At 31.8% G+C, this 24,337-nt stretch overlaps 1 protein-coding gene and 2 long non-coding RNA genes across 3 annotated transcripts; all 3 read left to right on the plus strand.

Moving 5' to 3' along the window:
• Positions 1-261: 261 nt before the first annotated feature.
• Positions 262-2,700, plus strand: LOC127723011 (uncharacterized). The gene is made up of 3 exons (XR_007991792.1): positions 262-407; positions 620-777; positions 2,442-2,700. It is a non-coding gene; the product is annotated as an uncharacterized LOC127723011 (long non-coding RNA).
• Positions 2,701-6,879: 4,179 nt separating this feature from the next.
• On the plus strand, positions 6,880-13,313 carry LOC127723000 (uncharacterized). Its single transcript, XM_052229412.1, has 6 exons — positions 6,880-7,038; positions 8,668-8,812; positions 9,733-9,938; positions 10,543-10,702; positions 11,667-11,877; positions 13,158-13,313. Exons 1-6 carry the CDS (start codon positions 7,012-7,014, stop codon positions 13,279-13,281), a joined length of 873 nt encoding a protein of 290 aa, XP_052085372.1. The 5' UTR covers positions 6,880-7,011; the 3' UTR covers positions 13,282-13,313.
• A 7,567-nt stretch (positions 13,314-20,880) lies between these two features.
• Positions 20,881-24,110, plus strand: LOC127723002 (uncharacterized). The gene is made up of 3 exons (XR_007991782.1): positions 20,881-20,957; positions 23,453-23,542; positions 23,765-24,110. It is a non-coding gene; the product is annotated as an uncharacterized LOC127723002 (long non-coding RNA).
• The last annotated feature ends 227 nt before the right edge of the window (positions 24,111-24,337 follow it).

The raw sequence follows: 24,337 nt of genomic DNA on the forward strand, positions 1-24,337 counted from the left end.
TGAAAATTATGCAAACGAAAGTAAATGCGATTTGGGGGGTAAATTTATATGATACTGGTAATTACACCTCTTGGTTTTTTAAGTCAGTGGCCAAAATGACAATTACATGATAGAATCTAAAAATAAGTTATTTTTCAATAGATTTCCCACAAAATCAAATATATTTGTATGCATACACTTTTCGTGTTCACAATGAGAGATTGCTGAAACGGGGTTTTACTAACCATAAAAATGACATTTTAGTGATATATATTTATTCTAGGTACATCAAATATTCGGCTTGTTAATGGGCGATATCCAGGAATGGGACGTCTTGAAGTTCTATACAATAATAACTGGGGTTCATTCTGTTTTCGCCACTGGCATGAGCATGATACTGATATTGTATGTAGAATGTTGAAATACGGGTAAGATCACTCATTTTCAAACCTTGATAAGAATTAACAGCCATTCTTTTATGAAACGATACTGTACTTTTAGTAGCATTAATAATTCATCAGCATAACTTTAGTAAATTTCTCAACTTAATATATCAAATAACAGATAAACAGTATATCATGAATCATATGAATAATTACTTTTCAGCAAATTATATTTTAGAACCTCGAATGTTTTGTAGGCATACAAAAGGTACTTCCTATTCCGCACCAAGAAACGGATCATCGGTTTTAATTGGAGCATTGCAATGCACGGGCCATGAAAATGACATTGGAAATTGTAAAGCAGACCTAGACAAGTCGACTTGTACAACTAAAGTAGTTGGAGTTGACTGTACAGGTTAATAGTCTTGCTTACACCACAGAATCACTTCTTATTCAATATTCGATAACTATTGTTCTCATGAAAAGCATATAAGGAATACTCATGGATTTCTCTTTTCGGAATTTAAAATTCAACTATAGATTTATAATTCTTTCGATTTGATTGTAATGACATCTCACAGTGGTTATTGCCAATAACCTTCACTAATATTAACATCTATTTAGATCTATTTAGATCGGATTGCCAAATTGTTGATATATTTTCTTCAACATTACACATTATGTTTTAAAGCAAGAATCTTCATGTATCATGTCTATTTTTAAAATTTATTCATTGAAAAGACAAACGTTTCATAATTTAAAAAAAATAATTTAGTTGTTGATATTGAACAACAATAACCTAAGATAGATATAAGAAGATGTGGTATGAGTGCTAATGAGACAACTCTCCATCCAAGTCAAAATTTATAAAAGTAAACCATTGTAGGTCACAGTACGGTCTTCAACACGAAGCCTTGGCTCACACCGAACAGTAAGCTATAAAGGGCCCCAAAAAATTACTAGTGTAAAACCTTTCAAACGGGAAAACCAACGGTCTAATCTATATAAAAAACGAGAAACGAGAAACACTTATGAACCACATCAACAAACGACAACTACTGAACATCAGATGCCTGACTTGGGACAGGTGCAAACAAATGCAGCGGGTTTAAACGTTTTAATGGTACCAAACCTTCACCCTTTTTCTGAAACAATAGTGTAACATCACAACATAGAGAGACACACTATAAAATATCAACTGAAATAGCTTAACTCAATCAAAGGACATATTAACACCATTGAACATACACTGAAAAAATAAATTGACCTATGACACAATGTAAATACAAAATAAATAAACTAAGGGAAGAATAATAAAAGTAACATATTATATCGGTAAGAAATGTTAAACAATTAAAGAAAAACAATATGCTCGAACAAAAATACCATCCATTTGCAATAACTTTAAACACAGGTAAATGAAAATAATTTTGTTGTTAGGTATACGTGTACAGTACCAATAGAGAAAGGAAATATTTTTACAAAATAAATAATTTAGAATACAAAATAAATGAACTAAGGGAAGAATAATAAAAGTAACATGTTATATAGGTAAGAAATGTTAAACAATAAAAGAAAAACAATATGCTCGAACAAAAATACCATCCATTTGCAATAACTTTAAACACAGGTAAATGAAAATAATTTTGTTGTTAGGTATACGTGTACAGTACCAATAGAGAAAGGAAATACTTTTACAAAATAAATAATTTTGATGTTCATAGTACGAAGTAAAAATTTATAGTTATACCAAACACTTATCAAAGCTGGTATATAGACCAGATATAACCCTGAATAACATTAAATAACAAAAAAGCAATACAATTAGTATCAACAGGTCAAATAAACAAGAAAGTACGATTTGAGAGTACTCGCAGTTACTGACAGCTAGTTAGAACCTTTTTCTTACAAAAGCAAACGCCCAACTGCAATCAATAAGTTTCACTTCTCACACCGACGTGTACTAACTATACCTTCATAGATTCAGTTTACTGGATGCTATATGGGGCCTGAATAGAATTTTCTATATGCAAATAATACATTTATCAACCTAATAATAAGTTAAATAATATATTTTAGGCAATATGAATGTACGACTAGGCGATGGCCAGCACCCTTTAGAAGGACGAGTGGATATTTATGATGGACACAGATGGGGAAGCTTATGTGATCATACCATTACTGTTGATGCGGCAAAAGTTATATGCAGCACAGCAACAGGATATAGGTAGATTTGTATATTAAATGTGTCCACATTCTGTTAACTTATTCTACGTATTAATTACGAAAATAAATTATTGTAAATGATATAAAAAAATTATTAAGGAAGTTGGAAAAGATACCGTGATAATATTCGAGTAACATTCAAATAATGTTAACTGAAGGTCATTTTAACAATTTTTTAATCAGTTGGTTATCTTACAACAAGGATATGGACATATACGATAGTTGATATACACAATACCAGTAAATCATGAGATACTAGACAAATATCATATAGATGTTTATTCAAGGCATATGTACAAAAACAAATTTAGATTTCGAAAATTTAAGAAAGGACTATCAATCTAAAGATATACAAATGGATGTAACGATAGGAGATTATTGTCGAAAGCAAGTTAACTGCAGGTTTTTTACTTTATGTCTTTTTAAAAAATATACACGACAGACTGAAACAACAAAAGTGATCAGTAACACAGGAGCTACAAATAAGTCATTTAAATTGAATCGTCAATCGACTTATTTACAGGACTTAAAGTTGCCCATAAACTAGTGCTTTGACCCATTCTGTGCATAACACAATTTGTTGCTTTATTTTTGAAAACTGTAATGAATAGAAGGAAACTCGGTTCATCAAAAAAAGGACCAGCAAGACGCATTTTCATTATTGTAATTGCATTATATCGGTTTGCAATTATCATAATATCTGATGTGACCCGACTTCCAAATTGACTCAATGTCAAACATCAAGATATAATATAAAAAAAATATTATTAGTATAGAACTTACCCACCTCAACTCAGTTTATATATTGTTAGTCTTTTTTTAGTTTTGAATTTCGTCTATGATGTGATTTTCGTCGGCATATTACTATTGATTGTCCAAACTCCGTTGGTAATTGGTAATAGTTACCTTTTCTTGCTGCTGTAGGGATGTTTCAAGGATCCAATAAATTTAAAGAAACGTGGCCTCTATAATTTCATCTCAGCTTTGTTTTGTCATTTCCATTAGAATAAACGAACGGTATATTTTGTACTTATTACAATGTTGCATTTTTGTACGGTTTTACATTAACAATGTCTTAAAAATGGTTTCAAACGGACCATCCACCTTGAAATTTCAAAGAAACTGAAGTATAACTTTGAAGTTCTGAACTTTAACAGATTATTGCTGAAGTTTTGAATTTAACATTTCATTTTGCATGTTAAATGGGCACGGAATTGTTTATACAGTTATTTAATAAACTTTATCAAATTTATAAAAGTAATCTTGAGCATACTGGGAAATACCAACAGAATTAGCCCTACCTAACAATGCTTTTCGCATAAACGTTTAATTGTGCACTTAAATGAAAAGTCTTCATTTTCTAGGGATACTCAGCCAGTGTTCACTCATATGCGTGGTTTAGAATTCCATCAAAGCGAATTTGCTGTAAATAAGATTGCATGCGATGGTTGGGAAGAACATATCTCACAATGTACATTCACGAAAACTAGTACCTGTTCACTACATTTTACTCATATTAAATGTTTCAGAGGCAAGTAACGTGTATGTTTACAGTATAATGTGCTCATTAATAAAGAACTTTACTTTTTAAAAGATCATACACATAGTTTAAGACAAAGAAAATACATTTAGTACAGATATATCGAATGATATTAGATCAACTCGCTATGTTATTACGTTATTTAAACATCGCAAAATTTAATAAGACAATGACAGTCCAGTATATAAAATGAAAACTACACTTTATTAATTTCGTGAGTCCGAAGCGTTTTTTCTGGATTTAATTTCATCAGGAACGCTGAAAGCCCAATAGTTGAAAGCCAATGATGTATAACAACCGAAACAGTTGATGAGTTATTTGACCAATTAAAAGCATAAGAATAATAGCCAAATCCATGTAAGGTCAACTCTGCCTTAGGGGGTTGGAAACTTTAGTATCTTAATAATTTCAAAATGAATAAACGGACAATTTAAGAAAGGTTAGTATTAAATTATGTCAGTACCGATGTACTGACTACTGAGCTGCTGATACTCTCTAGTACTGATACATGTATATATGAGAATGGAAATCTAGAACTTATACAACAAATATACCATTATAATTTATATGTTTTATGTTGTTCTTCGCTCATATTCAGTATGAATCATTTTCTTAAATGCATGATAATTCTAATATGGTGTGCAATACATGTAAAAAAAATCTATTTATTTCATGGAACAGTAATTTGTTCATTTTCTATCTTACGATTTCACACTCTATTATTACATTAATGGGTCGAGTTTATAATAGACCGAGTTCGTATCTGGGTGATGTGGTCCATAGAATTAGTATGTATACGAGCTCCCTAATTGGAGTAATTGTTATTTATTTTCGTAACAAAACGTAATTTTAGAAAAGTTTTTTTCTGATTTTCTGTTATTTCGGAATTAATTACTTTTCGGAAAAATCGGTATTTTCTGACAAGAAGTCTTTACTAACATTTTCAGTCCTCTTTCCTGGCAACCTTTATCGACGGTTAAAATTTCAAGCAATATATAATATATTCATATGATTATCATATGCTTCCTATAAAGAATCGTTTGGGTACATTTTTGGTACTTTAACTGTCAATACCAAATTCCTTTTTCTTTAGGTTTAAAAAATGTAATTTACAACATACCTGATGTCAACAGACAGTTACCTAAGAGCAAACATTTGTCGCAAAAGATAGTTTTATGTAATCTATTCAATATGTGTTGTGCTAAAATAAAATTATTGATGAAGAAATATTTTTGAAATATAAGAAAAGGCAACAACAAGAAATTTAAAAAAAAACTTCTGTTTTTCTTGAGAGTATAGAGTAAAAAATAGGTTACTTTCAAGAAATATACAGGATCCACAGTAAAACCTCAGTGACTAAGAATCAGTGATTGGCAAGATTGATAAAATACTTTGTGATTAACAATTGAAAAAAACGTTAACAGCACCGATTTTATTCTAGATTCGCATTTCAACAGTTAATATTCTTTCAAGGAAAAACCTCAAATAGCTAGAAGAAAACAAAAAAACTTTAAAATACAGCCAAGGCCAGAAAAGGAATAAGAGCTATGCATGAAGGAGATACTATAAACCAACTTATTTTCCTCGCATTTAACCTTTTTCAGTGGACTTCGTAGCGATCAGTTTTCGAAGTTTTCTAATTTTCTTGATATATTGATAATGGAATAGCAAGGTTTTACATATTAACGACGATTTATATTTGCGTTATTTATTCTATTTGCCAAATTATATTGCTCACGAGAATTTGTTGATGTATAGTACATTTCTAAATACAAAAGTATTTCCAAATCTTTACAAAAACAAATTTCAATTTAATAGATTCAGATTTCTATGCTAGTAATGAAGTACTGGCTACTTTGCTGTTGATACCCTCGGGACCAAAAAGACTACAAGCAGCGATATTGACCCAGTTGTAGTCATAACATTAACAGTACCAACTTTTACTGCACTAGAGCTATTCGACAAAACATGTCTCGTCATTGACACTCTTGGCCAAAATATTTTGAACATACGTTAACTATTACAAATGTTGAAGAGCTGATTAAACCCAAGAAAAACCAAAAGAATAGCAAAAACATTAGACAAGGAATCAGAAATATGGGCGTTGAAGATTTAACATGCTTTCCAAAATGATATAGCAGCAAATGTGAATAAAAGCAGTCCGTATGTTTATGCAAGTACCGAGGTACTGGCTACGGTGATTATGATACTTTCCGGGACTAACAGTCCACCAGCAGAGGTATCGATCCAGTGGTAGTAATAACATTAACAGAAATCGGGATTAAATGTATCAGATGCGTCATAAATCAATTTATACTGCAACTAATTGTGTTTATTTCCTAAATATAGTAACACAGCTATATTTTGTGCAATGTCAATTTCATCATGGATCACTTTTTCCACAAACAGGGTTTCATTAAGGGATGAAAATAAGTTAGAAATTTGTGTTACAATTTAAATAGCTATCAATGTATTAATTTAAGTTGCAGTATAAATACAATATTAGGTCAATGTCATAAAAATATAAACTTTTTTGTATTCGGCACAAAACTGGGGAAGGGCTCGGTAAAACTTCGCCCTTCCCCAGTTTCTCAGCCTCATACAAAAAAGTTTATATTTTTCTGACATTAAACTAATATTGTATATACACCTTTGGCTTAAAGGCCTGAAGTACACAATGGTTATTTTAAGAATTGTAAAACTGATTGTAAAAGTAATTCATTTTTCATTTATATTTCAGACTGTGTTAAATTTCATTTCCAACGCTCGGGTATTATAACCTCTGCGGGTTACGGTAGAGATTCTTATGAACCCAACATAGACTGTATACACGTTATCAAGCCGCCAAAAGCTATATACAAAATTGAAATCGTTGATTTGCAGATGGCAGATTCAGGGGATTATATTCAGGTAAGCTTGATCTTAACGTACTTTTTCAAATATCGTTATTTCTAGAATCCTTATACTTTGTTTTTGCTATGCTTCAGGCTAGATAGATAAAGACCTGCTGAATTTCAAGAGAGATAAAAGTTGTTCTGCTCCATAGCCCTGCAGTAGTTGTTTGTTGATATTCTTAAACCTTCAAAGTCAGAAATGGTACCAAACACCTTGACTAAAATTAGTTTGGCTCCTTTAATTTTCATAAAATTTTGACAACATAATTACTGTGACCCTTTGGCTAAAATATAAAAATTTCAGAAACTTGAACTTTATCGGAAAAATTTCATTGGATATATAGCAGTTTGGCAAACACTAATTTTGATCATTGAAAAGCATAATATTTCATTAACAGAGCTAATAGAACGTGATTAAAACGTTCAGCTGATTTTTACAGAGTTATCTCCCTGTAGTGTTTTGTACCACCATAAACGAATTCGGAATGATTAGAAAAAGTATAGTTCCTTGTATTTTCTTCGTTTAAAAGTTCATGGTCAATGTAATAAAAAGAATAAAGCATCGACAATTACATTAAAAGTACCAGGTGTACTGTACAGGATCCGCATTTCAACAGTTAATGTCTTTTCAGCTCAAGGCCAACATATTAAAAAAAAACAAAAACTTATACATTTGTATAAACGTTCAAAAGCTGGTCATACATGTACCTAAATGAATTCAAATTACAGCCAAATCAGGACAATGAATCAGAGCTTTGCATGATGGAGATATATATTCCTTTATTTAGGATGTTTACAACATTGTGAACCAACATTACTGAAACTTAATCGATTCGCTACGCGCATTCATGAATGTATGTGCTGTTCGATCTTGGTGTTTTAAATAAAATGTTTTTTTTTTCTTTCTCTCAGATTATCATCAAATTTTTTAGCGTTCTCATATTTAAGATGGGAATATGTGCGACCCTGGTGAAAGTCTATCTGTCTGACGGTTTGCATATATAGTAAGGCAATATCGTTACCTTAAAAAAGAAAGATGCATTCCTCAAAACTTGAATTAAAACTTGAATTTAAAAAAACATATTTGCTTTTATTCGTGTGTGTTAGATTTTAAGCTCACCTGGCCATAAGAGCCAGTATGAGACTTTGTCATCATTAAGCGTCCGTCGTAGTCTTCGTCTGCTAATTTTTTTACAAAGATCATCCATCTCCTCTAAAACTACTTAGCCAAATTTAATCAAACTTGGCTACAATCATCATTTCGGTGTCTTGTTTGATTACCCCGCCTGCAAACTAACATGGCCGACATGGATACAAAAAGAAAATAGGGATAAAATGCAAGTTTTGTCTAAGATCTTAAATCTCATGTGAAACGCACGTGATTTTTTTTTCATGTAAAATCCACGCGAGTTTTCAAAATAAAATTTCTAAAATAACTTCTAAATTTTAAAATGTAATTAAAATTCATGAAAAATACATTATTGACCTTTGAGGTTTTTTTTTGTCCTTGTTATATTTGTACGTAGAGATATACATGTAATAAATATTTCCGTATATTTCTATTTTCATATACATGCACATTGAAATAATCCAAAACCTGGAAAAAAAGGTTCCACAGAGATCTGTATTACTTTTCATACTATAGATAAATGATGCGCCAAATGGTCAAGTTCTTGGACACTTTACAGTTTTCGATGGATATCCAATACTGTTGTTTTCGGAGCAGTTTTACATAAGATACAAAACGAACGCAGCTAAAGAATCAAAAGGGTTTAATATAACCTGGTCAGGTAAGCATTGACATTATTAAGTTTGGAACACTTCAGAAAACTAAGAATGACACTGAAGTCTTGGTCATACAGACTTTATTTTTTTATAAAGGGAACAAACAACAAATTAGGTTTTCAGGTAAATAAAAAACATGCAGTTATATATAGTCTCCCTCACTACGTTCATCCGAATATAAAGTAATTGTATTTTAAGGCTTATACAAAAAAACAAAGATACAATGTAGGTGTGCTACTCGCTATAACCTTTAATTCTATATCTTGTATATCAAATACAACACATTATGATAATTATCATCAGAATTACAAATACGAATGCTCATTCAATTATGCGTTAAACGTGTCTCCTCTTCAAGCTTCAGCTGGAGTAGATGACCAGAAAAATGACAGCACGAGTGTTAAATGCATATAAATGGTCACATGTTATGAATATTCATAAACGCACAACGAACTAAGTTATATGCAGTGGATTTTAAACCGACTATGTTAAAATAGAATAAAGTGTCGATTTTTTAAGACTGATTGGCTCGGATTTAATAAAAAAAAATGTGTCCAGTTAGGGTTACACCGAATACTTAGTGAACAATCATGTTAACACTCTGGCTCAGTATATCATCTAATAAAACGAAGAGTTCCTATATATATTGCATTAACTTGTTCTGGTCTTTTGCGTGTAATACTTGTCTCAGGGCGTTAGACGCTTACCTATCATCATCATCATCATCCATAGACTCAGACTCGTATAACATTTCTAATGAATCTTTTTTTGCATTATGTTATTCAGTCTTAAAAATACATTATTTCAGTCTGCATCATTTTCTTTTCGCAATTTTTAATATAACCAGGTTTTTGGGGTAAGGGGTTTTGTTTGCTTTTTTTTTTTGGTGATCAAAATGCATTAATTTGTAACATTTTATTTACAGTTGCTACTATAAAGGATACACTCACGGTGAATTGTGAGAATCGACAATGGGGAGCCGCTGTGAATCTGACTTCATTAAAATATTTACATAAAGATGCCATTCGTCCTGATAAGATGATCATTTCTTTTCAAAACTGCACTGGGATGATATATGATGATTTGGTTCTGTTTCAACAACATTATGACGATTGTGGCTCAAGTAAAACGGTAAGTATGATTTACTTCTACACAAACACTGCTAGGGAAGCTAGGTTAACATGCATTGCTACCTGAATAAAGAGAGAAAATGTGTATATTTCAATGAGACAGAAAACACACAACAACAAAATCATTGCTCCATTGAGGGGTTTGTCAAATCGTTGTTTTCGGATTTATAGAGAAGCACTGACGTCCAATCAATTTGGGCCTCTCTGAAACATGGGTTGAGGTACAAAAAGTGTTGATCCGTAGGTAGAATATATGCATTTCTGATATATGTGTTTACCAATATGTATATCATAAGGTTTGGAACAATTGATCATTCAATTTTGCATTGTTTTATTTAAAAAAATTTGTATTTTTAGTAGGCGTAATAGCCATGTTTAAAAGCGAATATGCGGTCATTAACCAGAAAATGGCGAATCAATAGAACTAAGAGAAACATGTTCATGTTTTTAAAAAGATAAAAAAAAAATGTACCTTCAGCAAAAACCATTTTCCTAGGTCAATAAAATATATTCTCCATCTATTAACTGAAGTGGGTCTGTTTAACTTTTCGTAAAAAGCCGAAGTAGTGAAGCAATGTAGTAAATATAAGTGTTTTATTTTGCAGACAAATGATACATATGACTTTGTGATATACAGAAATGAAATTGTTTATCTTGATCATGGGATTAGAAAATGGACCGCACCTCTTGAGTGTAAAAAACAACGTACAACAAGGATAGCTCACTATCATTTGTATCCAAACAAACGATTTGTTTTAAGTGACGGTATGTTTAAATATCTTTAAAGGCTCCAAGGGCTCTCAGCAAGAAAAGCCATAAGAATATGTGCAATTCGTAAAAATAAAATAAGTTCCTCTTCTTTTGCTGTAGCTTTCTTTCTAAATGTACAATTACTAACGGGTTCATCTTACAAACAAAACCTTTAAGTGCTAGCTTTTCAAAACTATAATCTTTAAAAAAAAATAAATGTGAGCTATACGTTATTGAGAAAGCAACCCAACGACAAATTCAGCCAATAGATACCTACAGATCAAAATGTAAGAAATGTATATATAACATATATCTTGGTGTGTCTCGTGATTGTCTAAATGTTGATTGTTTTCTGTATTTTATAGTGAGATTGTCGGGTCATTTATGACAGTTTTTCTAGATTGTTTTCCCCAAATATGTATAATTTGTTGATATTACCCAACAGCTGTGTTCTTCGATATATCGTGATCTAGCAAAGAGATGTAGAGCAGCAAAAAAGGGGTTGTTCTTGAGCTTTTTGTGTTTTAATGCGTGTAGTTGTTTTGTGTCAACGATAATTTTCATTGAACGCTGACAAATATTTTGAAGGGTTAGATTTCACGTTCTACCAGTCCGTAACTAAGAAAGCCACCATTTTTTAATTACATTTTTTTTTGGTATGTAATTCCTCAAAAAGTAAACAAGAAAGTCACACTTTGTGCCACCATTTTGAATTCCGATTTTTTTTTTGTATGTCATTTAGAAGCGTACGAAAAGTAAAAACACGTTTTACGAAGGCCAAGCTTAAGATACAATACAGGTTTAAACTTGGCGTTCGTAAAACTTTATTTTACTGTCGCAAATATCCGTTTACCTAGAACCTTTAATTATTACTAGAACAACTTAAAATTGTGCTTTCACTTTTTAATCATTAATTGATACATTCAAAATTAAATATATAACAAATGAAACTTATGATTTACCTTTATTATTCTTACAGAGAAAATTCAAGGATTCAACTTCTCTGTGAACTTTTTCTACGACTGGGTATCCAGGATATCGGATAAAAATCCATATGCTTTTAAGCAGTTTTACTTCTACGAGATTACTCTATTGGATAAAGACCCTGACTTAACTTTTACAGTAGAAAGGTGTTCATCAAACCATCATAAAAATGGGAAAAGATTGTTCCGAAATTTAATTAATAATGCGTAAGTTATTATTCTATGTAGCAAAGCTATGATACAGCTGAAAGATAAGAATTTTTGATTTTTTTTTTCTATTTGTCTTTCTCATATATACAAAGGGATAGATATATATATATATATATTTCTCTGTATTGTTAACAATACATCCCTAGCATTCGAATCCAGTCATATTACCCGATGGATAATGGCTAATTCGGAAAGGGACAATATTTGTAAAAGATGCACTAAAGGAAACATATAGATATAAGAAGATGTGGTATAAGTGCCAGTGAGACAACTCTCCATCCAAGTCACAATTTATAAAAGTAAACCATTATAGGTCACAGTACGGTCTTCAACACGGAGCCTTGGATCACACCGAACAGTAAGCTATAAAGGGCCCCAAAAAATTACTAGTGTAAAACCATTCAAACGGGAAAACCAACGGTCTAATCTATATAAAAAACGAGAAACGAGAAACACTTATGAACCACATCAACAAATGACAACTACTGAACATCAGATTCCTGACTTAGGACAGGTGCAAACAAATGCAGCGCGTTTAAACGTTTTAATGGTACCAAACCTTCACCTACAATAGAATATGAGACGCTGAACTGTTGACTATAAAACAAACCTTGATGGAGAGCATATACACTTAAACCCTGACTTAACAGTTTATGTGAAAGTGCTTGTGCTCTATATAATGGTAGACACTGCAGTAAAACAAGCCCTCGAGAAATCATCAGCTCTAATTATGTATACATCTAGCGCAAATGATGACGGTTAATTGCTACCCAGAAAAGGAAAGTTAACTATTTGGATACTAAAATCATTATGATTGCCATAAAAAATCTTTCAAAGAAGGTGGAAAATACCAAATGGAAAATATTAAGCAATCTATGGTGTATATTCATACGTGTTAATTCCAAAAATGGATATTTACATAACAGCTTAATAATTTATGAAAAAGGCAATATCGTTACTGCCTAACACAGTGGTATTGACTGCAACATCAATAAAGCCTGAGCAGCCAACTGTTGTTCAATAATGTGCTTATTTCTAGCTCTTTCGGATATATTAATGAATTTGTATAATCTAGTATCATTTAACATGTTTAAAGAACGTACAATTCCCTCTTATTTGGGAAATAGAAAATCATCATGGTTAAATTATTACCATGGCTGTTTCTTTTGCATGTTTATCTTTTTTATTACAAGTTTTTAAACAGACGAAATTGTATTTTGTTTTTACTTAAAGCACTGTGCCTAATCAATATCAAATTGTGTTAATTTTTCTTTCAGGCGAGCAGTCAGTAATGACGTTTCACTGACGAAACTATCTAGAGAAAGAGCCCTGGTCGGTATTAGCATAAAGGAGGATTTGGCCACTGAGTTTTCTTGTGATGTTAAAATTATTCTATTATAGCACGAAAATCACATAAAAATATCACGAACAAATTCTTTGTTTCTTTATTTATCATCTGAGTACTCTGTGGTTCAGTTGACAACAATTACAATGTAAATTTAAAAAAATGAGTGGTTATGATGATTAAAATGAACATCAACAACCTACTCTTCCGAAAAATGACCTGACTTGGTACATGAATAGACTTTTGGTTTGGGCTAAATTTAAGGCCCCAATACATAAAAATTACCGATTTTCAAATCTGAAAAAAATCTATTAAAACAAATCTAGGTTAAAAACAAAAACTTATGCAATTGCATGAACCCCATTGAACTTTACGTTGACAGGATAAGCGTCTGTCAACCGCCACGCAAAAATACACGTGGTCAAAATGTCACTGCGGTAATATGACACAACCGGTACATTTCAGGCTACATTGTTCTGTTAAACGTATAAGTATTCCGGTCCCAAAACCGTTTGTCATATATAAAACCACCTCTGCAATGTGCACTTCATACTTTGCTAGCTACTCCTTTGACCATCTAAATGGATGTTTGTAATAGCGAAATTGAAATAGTCTCGTATGATATCAATGTTTCCATATTATACTAATTTTCTACAAATGTATAGATATATTATAAAAAAAACTTAGGAATCGTGTGAAAAATATATAGCTATGGTAAAGAAAAAAAATCTTGTCAAACTATCTAGCATTCAAACTAGAACATAACATGATGAGGACAAACTAACTTTAGTTTTAGTTTCACTGGTCAGTTTAATGTATAGATTATCGGGGTTTCTACACATTGAAATCGTTGAATCAGTCGCGGGTCACATTATGCATGTTTTGTGAGTGACCGCAGCGATATGTTCTACCTACTCATATATATTATATATACCGGAAAATGTTGTTTGTGCTGTATTTAGACCCCTCTACCAAGAAATTTGTTTTGCATGCACACGTATAAAAAATGTTTTTTTTTTCCAACGCAAGATATATAATTCATAGGTTTGAACGTTGTTTTCAATTTAGACTCGTTTATATACCGGTATATATGTATATATACCTAGAAAACCTGATAATCTGTATATTATCGTTCTATTACTGGTATTTCCGTGGTCACACTATGAAATTGCTCTGGGTCATACCCGGGCCATATTGAATTCCAATTAATTACCACAGTTCACACTTAATAAAAATTAACCCACTTTGGGATTTTCCTTCTCAACAAAAATAGAAAAGTATGCGTCAAAACTGTAACCAGCATCTGTCCACTGTACCTTTTTTTACATTCTTTACATCACAATTGCCTTATTTCAAAGTCTGAAATACTTTTTCGCACTCCTGGTCGCTTGGACATGTCGGATGAAATCAACATCAGCACTTTCCTTGTCGCGAATAACGTCACAGTTCCCTAATTATACCCATTTTGCAAAAAAAAAAGAGGAGCAACGGAAATCTTATAGGTTTTTTTAAGACTAAACAGTTCGTATTTTCGTCTTTGTCATTATATATATGCAAGTCTTTCAACATAGCTAAATACACTGTAAGATACACAACACGGTCACATCAAATCTACAGCGCTGAATTCTCCAGTGAAGAAGTAAGACTGATTAGAATTAAAATCTATATCAACTCGCATGCTCGTACACACGCCTGGTAAACCATCAAGTCTCAACCAAATGGTTAAGCGAGAAAAAGGTTTACTGGCACTTCCTGTTGAGCTTTACTGGTACACAATATCAACAAGTGAGTCTGTGAGCTACTGCTCACTAATGATACACCCGCCCGCTAAAAGTATAAGGTAAGCAGGAAGTTGTTGAGTGATGAATCTGAAAACGCATCACACGGTATAGCGGACTTATATAAACCATGAAAACAAATTTCAGAAATATTTGTATTGTGGTTCCTGAGAAAAATGTGACGAAAAATATTCATGGGACGGATGGACGGACTGACGGATGGACTGACGACCTGACGGACTGACGGATGGATGGATGGACTGACGGATGGACAGACAGAGGTAAAACAGTATACCCCCACTTTGTCAATCTGTGAATATTTTATTAAATAGGAGAATGTCATGCCATAGATCGCGGCTAATTCTTTGAAAAGAATATCAATCACTATAGTGAACATGCTTAGCTGCTCATTTGTTAGCCAAATGCTTTAATTCACCAAATTATCAAGTGCCTTATAGATTGTCTAAAAACGTTAACCACTTAGAAATGCAATCTTTCATCATTCTTGAAACCCTAAATTGAATATAATGTTCCGGTTTTGGATAAAATTGAGAATGGAAATGGGGAATGTGTCAAAGAGACAACAACCCGACCATAGAGCAGACAACAGCCGAAGGCCACCAATGGGTCTTCAATGCAGCGAGAAACTCGAGCTATCCCGCACCCGGAGGCGTCCTTCAGCTGGCCCCTAAACAAATATGTATACTAGTTCAGTGATAATGGACGTCATACTAAACTCCAAATTATACACAGGAAACTAAAATTAAAAATGATACAAGACTAACAAAGGCCAGAGGCTCCTGACTTGGGACAGGCGTAAAAATGCGGCGGGGTTAAACATGTTTTTTGAGATCTCAACACTCCCCCTATACATCTAGCCAATGGAGAAAAAACAAACGCACAACAGTACGCACAGTAAAACTCAGTATAAGAGAAGTCTGAGTCCGATGTCAGAATGGGAAACAAAAGAAAATAAACAAAATGACAATAATACATAAATAACAAGAGACTACTAGCAGTTACTGACATGCCAGCTCCAGACCTCAATTAAACTGATTGAAAGATTATGTCTTCATCATATGAATATCAGGCATAATCCCTCCTGTTAGGGGTTTAGTATTATACCGTCATAAAATATATGAGAAGAACATAACCCGTGTCATGCCAACAACTGGTTTTAAAATAAATGTGTTTAATTCAGATGCAAAGACCCTATAAATGAATCAATATTAAAGCCAAAATATGCAATCTTTAATGACCTGACAACAGTATCGTATCTATATCCCTTCTTAATGGTTATGTTAGCTTTTGAGGTGAATACTGACATTTTTGTGCTTTGTAAAGAATATTACCATAAAAGATTGGATGTGAAATACCCGAACGTATAAGATGTCTGCATGTTGAGTTATATTTACGAATGATGTCATATATTGCGTCAAAAAAGTATTATAAACAGGCATTTATTTCTGTCTTGTTTGTTTTGATTTGTTCTCTGTTTTTTGTTTTTGTTTTTTTATTGCCATCTCTATTGCATATCTATTTAAAAGCCTGGAAAACCTAGCCAGCTCAATCAAGAACATTTGCGATTTCTTTTTTCGAATATAGGAAATTAAATCCTGAAAAGCCAATTGGCAAACATTTATCAAATTGACTTTATATCTATTTTTTTTCTATTTAAGGAATTTAGTGTTGATGACATATCTAAAAAAGGGTTTTTGTTAAATTTCTCCAAAATTTTGGAAGAATATTTAGCTTCAAATGTTGTTGTTTGTGTGACATGCACCAATCCTTCAACATAATGCACAGTTTGAAAATCAGTAGTTTTCAGACACCTATGCCTTAAACATCAACCTTTTTGCTCTTATTATAATTATGCAGCTTGAAATACGGTGTACTATTCCAGCGGCTTATCCCTACCACTGAGTACATAGATATCTCCCTTGTGGTTGTTTGTCGATGTGGACTTGTATAAACGTCTTTAGTAGAAGCCATGTCCAATTACAGATGAAACAAAACATACATTTCTGAAGACTGCGTAAAATAAAAGAATAAAATACAACTTTCCGACATAAACACAGGCGCCGATAGAGTGTCCGTTGGCTTTGCTTGTCAGTCTCATAAGGACTTTTCAAATCAACTTCAAGTGTACACATACGTGTTTGTTAACACATTCCAAATATTTCTAAATTTCTGTGTGTGAATAAATGGAGATTTTTAGTATACACAACTGAGACAGCAACCCCAATAACGACACACAAAAATAAAAAGGCATTTAGAGGTCAGCAGTAGGTTTTCTACAATAAACAAATGTCTTTACAATAAATAAGCTCTAAATTCTTCCGAGTTTAGAAAAAAATAGATAAGATTAATGAAAACGTTTTCATATATATGTAGATAAACACAACATTCCGTAAATAACAAAAATAACAAAAATAAACAGGAAAATTTCGGATAATGAACAGGAACGAGCCCAGTCTGTTACTATATGTTTTTTGAGATTTCTTGACGTCTAATTAAAATATCTATATATAACATATATATGTATAATATGCGATATAACAGTTGAGAATAATACATTGAAAGACGCACAAACACTGTTGGCATTGTAAAAGATTATTCAAAACTGACTGTTTTTAAAGGATAACAAAACCGTAACAGACACGTATGATCACGTCTATTTTTTTAACTGAATTGTTGAGATCGGAATAAAAAAAAATATTTTGATTATGGTCTATTATGAGGAAAGGTTCCGACAGAATTGTACGATTGAAGTTTTTGAACATATCAAATTGTCATAATTTAATTTCCGGACTCAACTCGTCACAGAAATAATTGACCATTCACAATGTAAACAAAGCTGGCCCAAAGAGATAGAACCATTGAATATTGTCTGTTGTTTTACATACGTCTTGACTGAATGTCACGGTATAGAAAATCTATAGTTTATGACTTCATGTCTTACGTCTTTTGTAACCTAGTTAACGTTTTAGCACATGTATTATTTTTGATGCACAACATAATACATTTAGGATACGAGTGTTCTTTGATTCATAACGTCGTAATATGGTTTAATCCATCAAACCATGAGAGTATAAATGCCATACATGAAAATTGTTTACTGGAAAATCGATACAAGATTTGAATTTCAAACGGTTACACCAGAAAAAGGGAAAAAATGAATAAAGTTAACCTAACAAAAAGCAACAAGAACAGATGGTATTCCAGCAAAAATATTAAAATTAAGCAGATCTGTAGTTGCACCTCAGCTTCTCGCCAGAACACTCTTATAAATGTAACTGTTAACACATGCATGTTTCCAGATAGACTTAAGCAAGCCCAAGTTACACCCTTATGCCGTGAATTGCTTTTTTTCAAATAATCGAAAAGGTGTTTGAAATACAGTTAGGTATAGGACTTTTTTTATTCTGTTTTTAATCCTTATCTATGTGCTATCCATAGAGAACGTGGATGTCAGATTACGTTGCTCAGATTACTGGAGGACTGGCGTGAAGCCCTAAACAAACAAAAATGTATACAACTGCAGTTATCATTAATTTACGAAAAGATTTCTACTGTTTATAATACTTCATGATATTTTATTAGATAAATTATTAGCATATGGTGTTTCCTCACATTCTTATATTTGTTAAAAACATATATTTCTCACAGAAAACAGCAAATTAAAGGCTCTATATAGCTGATTGAGTGGTTCAAAGAAAATATGATGCTGGCACTTCCTGATAAATTTCAGGTTATTGCTCATGTTGCTGTAGGGAGAGAAAAAAAAAACCTTTTCGAAAAATCCGTGTATTCAAATCAGCAAAATATTTTCTCATCTGAAGAAACTGTCAAATTACTTGGATCTAAAATATGATGCACATATATATATAAGTAACTTGAGTAAAAAGCTATCACACCAGCTGAATATGTGTCCTATCTAAAAATTTAAACAAACTTACAACTTTCCATACTTTCATTTTGAGTAATTTTAATTTTATGCCTTTTGGCTTGGCATTTTTGTTCCGGGAACAAATTTGTAAAAACTTTAAAAAATGCAAGAAAGAGCTTTAAGATTCGTCTATGGTGACCAATTATTATGGCAAGCCGTTTTACTATTTATTCTAACTTCAAGATATCAAAAAAACTTTTTAAGATATCTCATATAGTTTATAAGATATCTTATATAGTTTATAAGATATCTTATAAATTATATGAGATATCTTATAAACTATATGAGATATCGTATAGAGTACAAAAGATATCTTATAAACTATATGAGATATCTAATAAAGTATATACGATATCTTATATAAAAATAATGTATAAGATATCGGATATACTTTATAAGATATCTTGTAAACTTTATGAGATATCTTGTAAACTTTATGAGATATCTTTTAAACTTTATGAGATATCTTACATAATATATAAGATATCTTATATCTTATAAAACTAGATTATATAAGATATCTTATATGAGATATTTTATAAAACTACATTATATAACATATCTTATATATTATATAAGATATCTTATATAGTTTATAAGATATCTTATAAAGTTTATGAGATATCTTATATAATTTATGAGATAGCTTGTATAGTTTATAAGATATCTTATATAGTTTATAAGATATCTCATATAATTTTCTTTATTAGATATCTTACAAATTGTATGAGATATCTTATAAACTATATGTTTTAGATATTATAGACTATATAAGATATCTTATATGAAAAATAATTTATGAGATATCGTTTTTACTTTAAAAGAGATGTAATAAAAACTATATTATATAAAATATTATATGAGATATTTCATATAATATGAGATATCTTGAAGTTCGAATAAATAGTAAAACGTCTTGCCATAAATTATCATCCTCTGAAACTCTTTTTGAGAACGCAAATGTGCCAACCCTTCAAGTGAGACGCATCATGATCGTGGCAACTAAGACTTACACAATTTTGAATAATTTGACTACTTTATGTTAACAAAAATTAAAATTCGCTTCACATTAAACACACTAAATATTCTTTTAGTCTAGATACAGTAGCATACCGTATATATGAATAGAAATCGTGTAGCTTCGCTACTGCTTCTTTATGGAATAGCTAGTTTACCAGACCACTTTAGGACTGAAAACAGCTTCACGCATTTAAGAAGTCTTGTTCGGTCCTGGAGTGAATCGGACGTCCTGCTTTTGTTCTGCTTGCAGATAATTATGATACATTTTCATGCATTGTATGCTAGCTTGCATTGCGATTTAAAAGTATAATTACTAAAAATTATTTATAGGTTTACTTTATATCATTTACTGATCAGTTTTTAGCTGCAAATTTTTATAAATTGTCAAATTTTGATAGTCTCTCTTTAAAGCTTCAGATATATGTTTTCGCAATTTAAAAAAATGAGAATAGAGAAAAATGCGCAAAAGAAAATTAATTATAGAGAATAATGGGGTGCTTAAATATAGAGAATATAACTGCAAAAATTAAAAAATATCGTTAAAATATACTGACTGTAGAAAAGAACAATGTCCAGAATACAGTTATCAGGTAATTACAGAATAACCATTATTTATTAGATAAAGAATAATGAGCGAAAAAAATAAAGAAACAGAAATGAAAGACCCCCATCCATACCCTCATCTATGTCGGTATTTCTAAGCTGTACAATCCGAAGCATTTGAATAATATGGGTACATATTATTCAACCTTATTTCAATGAAGACACAGATGTTAACCGCATGGAACTATTTGTAAAAATTATTTAATTTGGCTTTGGGGCGACCTCATTGGGGTCGATTTGTCTAACATCTGTTAGGAAAAATATTAGCTTCACTTCCGGTCTTTTTAATGACCTCGCTATGCCAGTAAGGGGAAAGAACTCATTAATCTAATGCAAACATGGCGGCTATCCGGGGAAGATCAAGTTTTGTGTTTACAAAAAGGTTGGTTATGCAGATCGTATGAAGAAGAATGACTTGTTACTTTGCCATAATTTATTTAAGATCATGATCTTTCGGTTTATCTATATGCCTATTATAATCACACGGTGCAAATATGTTAAATCTGACTGCAAAAAAGTTGTGCTATTGAAAAATGTTAAAATTGAAATCCCAAGATAATGGGGATTTCAACTTTTTCAGTTTTCTGGCGTATAAAAGATATACTTTCATATATCTTAAGTTATAACTTAAAATAAAATTGATATATTATTTTTACTTGATATTATATGTTGAAAAAGTAAGATTTTAAAATTTTGGGGGGAGGGGGGTGGTCTTATATGCGCACCGAACCATGGCAGTATAATCAGTTTGTTGATTGTGGCCATTATCTGGCAGAAGCAGAAGCAGAAGATCGGTAAACAAAATAACGAGTTTTCAGTTGCACATGTTGCATGTTGTTATTTTATTGATATGCTAATGAAACACAACGTCAATAATTGTTTACCACCCAGTACAATGTACATGTCCAACTCTTATTCTGAAAAGGATGTTCAGATGCAAAAGTGATTTGCAATTTACAACCATAATGCAATAATTAGTGTTTTACATGCATGATGTACAAAACAATATACATGTTCAGCTTGGATGTTGAGTTATGCAGTGTGTCTGGTAGTTATCTGAAAGTATAATCCATAGCCAAGGTCAGCTGCCTTGGCTATCATATATGTGTCCATCTGATCATCTATCCCAAATTTATATGTACATGTAGGGCCTAGATGTCATTTAGTTGTGTCGTATGGTTGCTGTCTCAGCATACATTGATATATACCCTGGCAGTATTTTTTTATTCACATTACCACAATAGAAAAGCTCATATATTACATGTATATATATGGCAAAATTGCAATTAATTATTTAATAGAAATACATATTGTACATTCCTCTTCTTAGACAGTCTGCACCAAAATCTTTTCCAACTACTAGTCCGAAGGCAAATATTCAGACATTTTCCTTACGTGTCTTAACAAAGTTTTGCGAAAATTAACTAGTCCAAATAAAATTTTACTAGTCTGGGGCATCAGACTAGTGGCTAACAGTGCAGGCTGCTTCTACATTTACACATACATGTATATATAGTTTGTATATGTACAATGTACATGAACTGCCTCAGATATCAACTAGTCCAAATAAAATTTTACTAGTCTGGGGAATCGGACTAGTGGCTAACAGTGCAGGCTGCTTCTACATTTACACATGAATGTATATACAGTTTGTATATGTACAATGTACATGAACTGCCTCAGATGTCTTGTAGTAATGTCAGGTACAAAATGTAACTAAACTGTAGTGTGCAGGCATGTATCATGGGAAGTTATAAGTTGGATCTGGGGCCAAGTCAATCTATGACTTGAAAAAGGGTTTTGCTGCTTCTCTGCTAAGCACCCTCTGCTTTAAGGGGTAACTAGAGTAAATACTTGGTCAGCTGAGGACAATAATTAAACTGATGCGGATCAAAGAGTTGAAAACCCCCAAAGCTAGATAATGTTTGGAGTGAAACGGGTAAAAAGTCTGTATTATATATATTAATTAACCATAAATGTAGCTCCATGTGGGGGGGGGGGGGGGGCAAAATATCCATCTCTTTGAAATGTCTGATACCTTAAGCCGCTCATGTCTTCCTGTAGAATGTTTACAGTAGAAATGGCATGTTAAAAAGCTGACTAAGTGCGTCTGTCTAGCACAAAGCAGTGTTTATACCATAGGCGGATCCAGGGGGGGGGGGGGGGGGGCACATTGGAAACTATCTGTCAATATTGTCATGTTTTTTTTAATTTAAATTTTCCACAGAACAGTTCAAACATATTGTAGTTTCATAATACCATTGCCATATATAAACATTTTACACAGAAAAACCTTGAGTTATTTTAAGAGGAGAAAAAAAATCAATTTCTTCAATTTCTCAAACAATTTCATATACTAAATGCACAGAACAAGTATTGTATAAAATAAGGATATATGTGGTATGATTGCCAATGAGACAACTATCCAACAGAGTTTAAATGACAGGATTAAAGCAACTATTAGTCAACAAATGGTCTTCAGGAGCCTGTAGCCTTTGTTAGTCTTGTATTATTTTTAATTTTAGTTTCTTGTGTACAATTTGGAGTTTAGTATGGCGTTCATTATCACTGAACGAGTATATATATTTGTTTAGGGGCCAGCTGAAGGACACCTCCGGGTGCGGGAATTTCTCGCTGCATTGAAGACCTGTTGGTGACCTTCTGCTGTTGTCTGTTCTATGGTCGGGTTGTTGTCTCTTTGACACATTCCCCATTTCCATTCTCAATTTTATTCAATAATGAGTAAAACCTATACCTTATACAAGACCCTGACATAACAGAATGGATCAAAGAACATTATTTGAACAAAAGACTTTTTTTCCAGTTCAAAGAATATTACTGGTAGTGTAATATTTCAATATTTTTTTTTATTTACAGATTGTTTGTTCACTGTTGGTCACTTAATGTAAGTGGGAAAAACTGATTGGATAAAGATAATAAACAGTCTGTATAGTACATGTGAAATAGGTGAGTTTTCCCAGTATGAATTAGTTTGTTCTTTTTGAGTAGGGGACATTTCAATAGTAAAATTAAATCGGTATTAATATTTTGTATTGTAATTGGCCACTGTACCATTTGTAGTTAAATTAAAATAAAGTTGTTATGTTTTGATTTTGATAAAACAGTTTACCTTTTACTGCTATAAAATGTTTTATTCTTTATTTCATCTCTCAATTTCAATTTTTGCAGGAGACTCATCTGATTGTGGAAGTTTGTGTAGTTGAAAGAAGGAGTTACATACAGATGCTGTTTTGAATCATAAGAAATGACTGATATTAATTCATTTCTTCAGTTCCTCATTAGCTTCTTCACAAGGAATAAATTGTGTAAGGAGTTCTATATTCCTATTTAAAGACCTAACTTTTTTTTCCATTTGAGTGTATGAAAGCAAATTAATTGAATTCATTCTGAATACTGAGCTTATATAGTTTTATGTACATGTATATGTGACTTTATCTTTATTTGACTTTTTATTTATAAGTTATTTAAACATTAATAATTTTATTCTTTGTATGAGAAGCTATAATCAATCGACTACTGTAAATTCAGAAATTATTGCGTGCATTTATTATTGCGATTTTGTCATTTTAGACTAAAATGCGATTTAAATTTTTGCGATATTGAGAAAAATCCTGTTTAATTCATATAAAAAATTTCAAAATGCGAGTTTAAATTATTGTGATTATAACCCTGTCGCATTTTTCGCAATAATAAAAACATCGCAATAATTTCAGAATTTTTTTCTCGCCTGGGATGAAAGTC

Source organism: Mytilus californianus, unplaced genomic scaffold, assembly GCF_021869535.1.
Source record: "Mytilus californianus isolate M0D057914Y unplaced genomic scaffold, xbMytCali1.0.p SCAF_13, whole genome shotgun sequence".
In the NCBI taxonomy this organism is placed as follows: Eukaryota; Metazoa; Mollusca; class Bivalvia; order Mytilida; family Mytilidae; genus Mytilus; species Mytilus californianus.